This window comes from Eupeodes corollae, chromosome 3 (genome assembly GCF_945859685.1).
Source record: "Eupeodes corollae chromosome 3, idEupCoro1.1, whole genome shotgun sequence".
Taxonomy (NCBI): Eukaryota; Metazoa; Arthropoda; class Insecta; order Diptera; family Syrphidae; genus Eupeodes; species Eupeodes corollae.
The window spans coordinates 72,619,989-72,629,542 of NC_079149.1; the positions used below are offsets into that span (position 1 = coordinate 72,619,989).

General features: G+C 33.3%; 1 protein-coding gene across 1 annotated transcript in view; it reads left to right on the top strand.

Moving 5' to 3' along the window:
- The window catches only part of LOC129950866 (sialin), a 17,829-nt gene extending 11,533 nt beyond the window's left edge, over positions 1-6,296 (top strand). The window contains exons 4-6 of the mRNA XM_056062790.1: positions 3,817-4,272; positions 5,515-5,889; positions 5,946-6,296. Of these exons, the coding sequence (XP_055918765.1) occupies positions 3,817-4,272; positions 5,515-5,889; positions 5,946-6,179 (1,065 nt within the window). The 3' untranslated portion in view covers positions 6,180-6,296. The remainder of the gene's footprint in view (positions 1-3,816; positions 4,273-5,514; positions 5,890-5,945) is intronic.
- Positions 6,297-9,554: the final 3,258 nt, after the last annotated feature.

The following is a 9,554-nucleotide window of genomic DNA, read 5'->3' on the forward strand; positions in this document are numbered from 1 at the left end:
ATAATAATAATAATAATAATAATAATAATAATAATAATAATAATAATAATAATAATAATAATAATAATAATAATAATAATAATAATAATAATAATAATAATAATAATAATAATAATAATAATAATAATAATAATAATAATAATAATAATAATAATAATAATAATAATAATAATAATAATAATAATAATAATAATAATAATAATAATAATAATAATAATAATAATAATAATAATAATAATAATAATAATAATAATAATAATAATAATAATAATAATAATAATAATAATAATAATAATAATAATAATAATAATAATAATAATAATAATAATAATAATAATAATAATTTTTTTTTTTTTTTTTTTTTTTACTTTACTTGTGGAGGAATGCGTTACGCACCATAAGGAGGTATCCATACCTCCCCGTGTGCCGGGCTCACCAAGGAAAAAATACAAATTTTGAAAACCTTATAATGGCATACCGGCTAAACCTCCAAAAGTGTCTCGAAGATCCCCCCCTCGGGACTACGGGATTGCACTTCTTCAAGAGGGGGTCCTGTTGTACAGCCCATTCTGGGCTCACGTCTTTTAGCAGGATCTTTTCTTCTTCTGCTTACTTTGTTCCTAGGTTAGGAAGGGTTAGGTTAGGAAGGTTATGTAAGGATTAGGTTAAATTAGTTGGGTTTCGTTAGTTTAGATTAGTCTTTTATTAGGTGAAGTTAGGTTACGTTAGTTCAAGGTGGTTTGGTTAGATTTAGTTAGGTTAGTACATTAATAGGTTAGGAAAGGTTAGGAACGCGGAACTGTTCTTCTTCTCTTTTCTTGTTTCTGAGGACCTGATGCGTGTATGTACTAATCAAGTTCCAGTTATGTTGGCTATTAAGCATCTTCTCGACTATGTTCTCTGGAGTGATGGTGCCAATGTTTCTCTCCAGTTCTTCTCTTTGTGCTGCCCATCTGCTGCAGATAAAGAAGGTATGTTGTGCATCATCTTCTTGGGAGTCCCCGTACTGGCAGGCTGGGCTACTCGTTTTACCGATCTTATGGAGAAATGCGTTGAAGTAACCGTGTCCGGTGAGTAACTGGGTGACGTAATAATTAACCTCGCCGTGTTTCCGATCCTTCCACTCTGCCACATTTCTGATCAGCCTCGCCGTCCATCGTCCTCTGTTTTCTGCGCACCAGCGCTCTTGCCACTTCTGTATGGTCAGCTGCTTAGCCTGCTCGGCTGCCGCTTCCACTCCCATTTCCGCCTTTTTGTCGTAGACGTACTTCCTTTCCATTGCTAGGAGATCGATAGGGGTCACTCCAGCGATTACAAGGACAGCTGGTTCTGATACCGTTCGATAAGAGCTTGCCACACGGAGAGCTCCGCGTCTTTGCACTGCCGCCATCTGTTTACGGTACTTCTCTTGCTTAAGTGCGTCCGCCCATATTTCGCTGCCATACAGAAGTATGGAATGGGTTGTCGCCATCAGTAGCCTTCGCTTACTGGCCGTTGGTCCCCCTACATTCGCCATCAGTCTGCTGAGTGAAGTGGTAGTTTTTGATGCTCTTTCCGATGCTGCCTTTATTTGTTGCCAGTAGGTTAGCTTTGTGTCGAGCCTCAATCCCAGGTACTTCACTGTCGGACTGCTTCTTATCACTTCGTTCCCGATTTGGAAGTCAATTTGTGTAGGAATCCTTTTCCTCGTCAGAAGAACTATCTCTGTTTTTTCCGTGGCTAGGCTGAGTCCATGCTCTTCCATCCATGAATTTGTTCGTCGCATGACCTGGTTTAGCTTTCTTTGTGCGCTATCGGTGTCTCGTGCCGTAATCACCGCGGCGATGTCGTCAGCATAGCCAACCAGGAAGGCATCATCAGGCATCTCCATGCGAAGGATATCATCATAGGAGATGTTCCAAAGGTCTGGTCCTAAAATTGATCCTTGCGCTGCACCAGATGTGATTTCTTTCCTTCGCGGACCTTCTGCGGTCTCGTAGATCAGCTCGCGGTCCCTGAGATAGTCCTTCGTCATCCGTAGAAGATAGGCAGGTACGTGGAATCTCCGTTCCAGTGCATGTAGGATATCACTCCACCTGGCCGAGTTGAAGGCATTTCGTACATCTAACGTTGCCAGCAAGACGATCTCCTTCGAGTAGTGGTTTCTTTGTTGGGCAATTTGGGTGGCGTGTACTACTTCTTGTATTGCTCCTATGGTAGAGCGGCCTCTCCGGAAACCGTACTGTCTCTCTGATAGATCGCCCGATGCTTGTACTGCAGCTAAAAGCCTCGGTTTTAAAAGCTTTTCCAAGAGTTTTCCTGCTGTGTCTAGCATGCACAGCGGTCTGTATGCCGATGGTGAATCTAGGTCTCCTTTGCCTTTGCTGATGAGCACCAGCCGTTGTTTCTTCCATCTCTTCGGGAAGACGCCTTCTATGAGAATAATAATAAAAATAATAATAATAATAATAATAATAATAATAATAATAATAATAATAATAATAATAATAATAATAATAATAATAATAATAATAATAATAATAATAATAATATTAATAATAATAATAATAATAATAATAATAATAATAATAATAATAATAATAATAATAATAATAATAATAATAATAATAATAATAATAATAATAATAATAATAATAATAATAACTTCGGCCTTCAAAAATTACGGAATTCTCATACAGGCCTTTTTGCAATGAAAAGTCCTTTCTGAGGCTCTAGTCTATCCTAGTACCAAATTTCATTTACATCAGTAGAATAGTTAAGACGATAGTGCGTAACACACATATATACAAACCTTTTGTAGCACTTTAAATTAAGTAAAAACATAATGAGTTGTATTTGATTTTTCTAAAAATGTCACTATATGTTAACAATAATATTTTATAAAAAATGAAATAAGTTTAAAAAATAATATCCTAATGGTGGGAATACTATCATCCTTTGTTTGTAAAATATTCAAGATGAAAAATGTTTAATTTTCAGTTTTCTTCAAATTATGTTGGATTCATTCAAAGTTGGTTATGATATCACAATGCATATTATATATACATATAATTTGTTCCTGTGATATTTAGCGTCAACTTATGTTCACTTTTTTTTTTATTTTATCAAAATCTTAAAGCTAACTTAAAGTTAGATAAAAATTCTTAAAAAGAACTAGCGTAAATTTCAAAAATTAAAAAAAATATCTTACTGGCCCCATGCGGGGTTAATCCATTATCTTATTTCTACTGCCTTTCGGCTTAAGAACAATTTTAATACTAAATGACAAGAACTTAATCTAAAACCAAGAAAATTAAAAAAAAATGGTATCTTTATCATTAATTTTTTATTTTATATAAAACTTAAAAATAAATTAAAAAAAAAAACAAAACCCATGCATACTGTACATATACAGTTGCACAAATGTACGTACACTAGCACGCATAGATTTCTCTCACTTAAACCGTCGAAGATTTTTTTGTATATTTTTGTTAGCATACAGGTTGATCGGTATAAAGTGCACCAAAAGACTAGAAAAAAAGAAAATACTTAACTCTTTTAAAACAACAAAACGCTTTGTTTTTTTTTAAATAGTAATAATAAATAACTAATAGAGCATGAAGAAAAGTTTTAAATTAAAAAAAAATAATTTTTGTCATTCAAAAAATAGAGAAGAAATTGACAAGCTTTAAATGTCCTGTTATTTTTGAATTTAGTGATTTAGTTAGAAAGTTAGACACACAAATGCAACCCGACGCGACTTATACTTTCTTGTGAAGCCTTAATTTTGTTTAATTTTCTTAATAATGAATCATTGAAAACTTATTTTTCTTAAAGGGTCTCTCGTGGCCAGCCATGCATGTCTTAACTGCTCAATGGATTCCACCTAATGAACGGAGTAAATTTGTCACAGCATATCTTGGCAGTTCAGTCGGTATAGCTATTTTCTATCCTCTCTTTGGATATATTATCTCTTGGACCTCGTGGGAATGGGTTTACCACATTTGTGGTATGGTTGGCACATTTTGGTGGTTGGGATGGCTTATACTAGTTTACGATACACCAGCCTTACATCCGCGGATTGATGAAAATGAACTATCTTATATCCAGAAATCTCTCGGCTCTTCGGTTCAAACATCGAAAGAAAATTATACACCGTGGAAGGAAATAGTTTCCTCTCGGCCAGTTTGGATGAACGTTATTGCACAATGGGGGGGTATTTGGGGATTATTCACTCTGATGACTCAAGCCCCAACGTATTTTAAAGTTATACATAATTGGGACATTAAAACGGTAAGTTAAATCCGATGGGGTTCATAAATAAAGGAGACAATATTAAAGGTTATTATTTAACCTACATATTTAAATTTACAAGAAACTACTTAATATCATTTGCTAGATCATTTGCTATAAATTTCACAATGAACGTGGTGTGTTAGAAAAAAAGGGAATTCTTTGATTTTGCATGATTGTAAATATTATAGAATTTGTTATTACATTTCAACTCTCGAAAAATGTATTCGAATAATGCGAAAATACATGCTGCCTTACTGCAAGTGTGTTGAAAACTTTGGCACCTCACTTTTATGTTTAATGCGTGTAATATTATCCTTGGAGTACTTATAATACTCTTTGAAGTAAATGCAAACTAATTTCGGCTACACTCTCTGATTAAATGACACCTTCTAGATAAATATTTGTTAAAATGTATCAAATGCTTTCAAAGTCAATAAATCAAATGCTAATTCGATTTTCCTAGTTATTGCTAGTTATGTAAATATGAAATTACCTTACTTCGATTGAATTCTAAATTTGCAATTTGGATTAAACAACAAAAAAAAAAACATTTTTAAATGAAAGATATTATGCTAATGGGCTTATAGTTATTAATATTGTATGTGTGAACCAATGAAAACTTTGCACTTTTTAAATACTCTACCGCAATAACATTCATTCCAATTCCATTCTTACGCATTTATCGTGTTTTTTTTTTTAACTTTTAATCAAATGCATCTGAAGAAAAGGGATTAAAAGAGTTAAGTTGTAGGTAGGGCCACATTTTAAATAAATTTTTAGGGGACCCAATTTTTTAAATTTACATAGTATAGTTTATAATAAATAAATAAATTGGGTTGGCGCAACAGTCCGTTCGAGAACTAGGGCCAACTAGGGACAACTCTTAACCATTCCTGTGTGCGAGTACTGTTGTCAGGGATGGAAGGGACCTACAATTTTCAGCCGAATCCGAACGGCAAATTTGAGAAAGCACTTTTCATGACAAGAGAATTTGTCAATTCCTCGCAAGAGGCAGTACCCGTGAAAAACCTTATCTAGATCATCCAATTTATTTTTATATTTAAATTTATTTTTGTAACAGACACAGGAAAAACAAAAATATATTTAAAAGAAATACAAAAACAAAAAATTACTTAATTAAAATTTACGTTACTGTGTAATGCAATCATGTTATCATAACATAATATTAATTTTAATACAATAAGATTAAAAAGACTTTTAAACAGCATTCTCTTTCAGACAGGAATTTTGTCCGGCCTGCCACACTTAATGAGAATGATATTTGCTTACATATTTTCTATTTTTGGCGATTACCTTCTTCGAACAGAAAAAATGTCCCGAACCAATGTGAGAAAATTGGCCACCACATTTTGTTGCATTGTAAAAGGCTGCGTTGTTTTGGCTTTAGCTTTTTACGGGCACAATTCCATAGCTGCAATAATATTTTTGACGATTGCAACAATGTTTCATGGAGCCGTTTCATCCGGACCACTTGCTAGCATCGTAGATATTTCACCAAACTATGCTGGCATAGTTCTTGGAATTAGTGGAATGATTGGTGTCCTTCCAGGATTCATCTCACCGTTTATTGTTGGAATTCTTACACTGGACAATGTAAGTTTTAAGTATATATTATTGAAATGTATGTATGTATATAGTAATTCTTTAAGCAAACAAATGAGAGCTGGAGATACGTATTCCTTATCACTGCTGGAATGTTGATTACATCTGGGTTATTATATGTTTTGTTCGGCTCATCAACCCTCCAAACCTGGAATACCCCTCTGAAATGTAAAGATGACAAGGAGGACTATTTGCTTTCGACCGATACAGCTACAAAACACAATATTTATAAAGATCAAAATTGCATTGAATTATTAAACCAAAACAACGAGAACAACTAACTTCATAGTTATGTAAGATTTTTTTATTCAATGCATATGAATGCGCATTGTTCCCAACTATGTTTGTAAGATTATGTACATAAATAATTAAAATATAATAAAAAACCTTCACATTAATTTAAGAAGTATAATAATTATTATTGCTTTATGCAGAAAAAAAACGAAAATGATGCTAAGGAATGCTTGATTATCCGGGCGGTTCCTATAAATATTTCTATAACAAAAAAAAGTATAATATTTTTGATTTTCAGATATTTTTAGCATGCGCATAGTACAGCCAACCGGAGTGATACATAACAAAAACGCCTTTAAATGATACGAAAATTGTTTTATTTTTATTGTCAAAAATTCCTTAAAACAGCTGGGAGTATTTATGTACGTACATATACAATATACATTTACATCATGCGACTGGTATACATTTAAATACATGATGCACTCGAAAAAAAAACATTAAATATAGAGCCCACAAAATGAGAACAGTAAACGTCGAGGCTTACTTATTACTTTCAGTCTAAAACTATCTCCAAAAGTCTAACTAGTGGTTTACATACACGAAAGAATGTTCTTTACGGTGCAATCATTTGTATTTGTGTATATTATTTTCGTTCTGAGTCCTTTTACTGACTCCTAAAAACCAATGTTTATTTGTCAAATTAAATTAGTTGAAAGTTTGTATTACATTTTCACATACATACAAGTAACTGAAGATATTCGTGTGAACAAAATCGATTTTTTTTGTGTAGATAGTTTTGACCGTGAGCTCAGTACATCTTTTCAAAGCAATAAACGTTTTTTCTGACATTGTTGTTTGTAGTAGCTTGTAGTTTGAGCATAACTCAGTCAAATTTTAACCATTCGACGTCATTCAAGTATTTTCTTTTGAAAACGCCATTGCGGCATCGTAAAGCTTTTTTTTTTATTTAGGTTAACTTTACTGTAAAATTTGATTTTTTCAAACGGTCATCCATTTGAAACCATTGCTCTTGAACGCATAAAGATATCAGCACAAATTTGTTTTATCCGAAATCATTTGCAAAAGTAAGTATCGATTAAATCTAATGCTACTGGCCTGGAACAAATGGACCCTAAGTTCTTAAGACTACTGCTTCCATATATATTGCGCTATATAACCTACATAATTTAACAGCATATTGACTACTTCCGAGTTTCCCTTAGAATGGAAGAAGGCTAAGATCATTCCCGTACCCAAAAAGCAAACAGGTACTGCTACAGAATTTCGGAAGATTGCCATTCTTCCGTTTCTTTCGAAGGTGTTTGAAAAAACTATTCTGGGGCAGATCCAAAAATATCTTACAATCAACAATCTGTTAAGTACCTGTCAGTCTGGTTTTCGACCTAAGCGCAGCTTCAAATCTGCATTACTTTTTGTAACTGATGAAATAAGAATGGATATGGACATTGGACAGTTATCATGTTACATTGCTAACACTGTTAGATTATTCAAAGGCTTTTGATACTGTTAACCACTCAATTCTTTGTAGAAAGCTGCGAATTAACTTTGCGTTGGAGAATCTGAAGATCTGCTCAGCATTTCACAGTGGTAAAAAAAGAACGACCTCCGCCTTAACCCTGTCAAATCTACATCCCTCCCAATCTATCGCAAAAACTTTGATCTATCGGGTTTAAGCCTATTGAAACTTGACGATGAAACCATTGAATATGTTAGCACTGCTAGAAACCTAGGAGTAGTATTAAATCGCACTCTCACTTGGGATGACCACCTTAATAGTGCCATTGGTGAAGTCTATGGAAGTCTCCGCCTTCTTCAAGTCACTCGAAATTTCATCCCGATCAAAACTAAACTGCTACTTGCTAAGGCCCTCATACTACCAATTGTGCTGTATGGGTGTGAAATCTTTTGTAAACTAGACTGCGTGCCTAGCCGCAAATTGAATGTGGCTTACAACAATATTGCTCGCTATATTTATAATCTACGTTGTTATGATCACATATCCATTTTTGTGGTACGGACTTCTGGTTGTAGCCTAGACAGTTTAATAAAGTTTCGCTCTCTGAGTTACCTGCATGAAATCATCCAAACACGGAACTCTCTGCCCATCGCTATGAGAAGAATAAGAAGCATAAGAAGATTTAAATTTTTACTTTTTAACTATTTGCCAAATAATTGATGTTAAATTTCCTCTTTTTTATATAAATATGTAAAAAGAAGTCTTAGTTATGTATATAATTTGTATTCAAATTCTGAAATTAATGTAAAGGCTTGCAACACTTTATAAGACTCATGTCCTACCTTGTAAGCGATTTTTGAAATAAATAAAATACAAAAATGCAAGTTGCAGCCAGGAATTAATAAAAACGAGAACGAGTGTTGGGGATACAATAGAGCCCTGTGGTAAACCAGCATTTATTTTATGGTTTTCAGACATGAACCCATCCAATGCTACGATCTGAAAGGTAATTACTAATTACTAATTCAATGAATCGATACGAGAGCCTGTTGCCAAACCTCAGCAACTGCTTTTCAAATATCAAGTGCAATAATCTTACTTTCTCCAAAAGTAAAGATTTGCTCCACTATTCGGTGGGATGAACCATCAGCTCGGAACGAGACCTGAGGAGTAGGACAGATAAAAACTTACGCAGTGGTTTTTTCAGTGTTGAAGAACACCTCTTTAGAATAATAGCAGGGATACCATCCGGGCAACCGTATTTATGTACATATGTCGAGATCATTAAAGCGCTCAATGACAGGGGGAGTCATAACACTCACTGGCAGCGTTGAATTGGCGTTGAACTTCCTAGCAAAGAGATTAGCTTTCTCGAGAGAGCTACCAAATTGACCATCATTGACAACGAGCCTGGAAACCGAGTAAGAGGAAAAATTCCTCATTCCTCTATAAAAAAATGAGTTTTTAAAGTATTATAACCAATTTATTCATTTCAGTAAAGGTGCGTTATCAAGTGTTAAAAGAAAACTAACAAAAAAAGCAAAAAATAGTTTCAATAAATAAAATCAATCAAATTAATTCAAACTGGTTCTGTTTGAATTCTTACTATTGCTTTTTAGTAAAGCCTTAAAAAAGTTAATACCCAGGGCCGTCTTTATTATTTTGGGGGTCCTGGGCAATTTTCGAAATGGGGCCCCTGTATGGTTATATAAAAATGTTATGTTGTGTAATAAAGGTATACAGACAAAATCACATAACTTTAAATTGATGTTTATTCTTTTAATTTTTTAATTAAATACATTTTTTTTAATTTATTAAAAATATAAATAGTTATTTGCAGCATTTAAAACATAAACAATGTAAATATAAAACAAAAAATAAATATTTTCTATAAAAATTCAAAAATAAACAAAATTTAAATAACAGACAATTAAATAAGTTA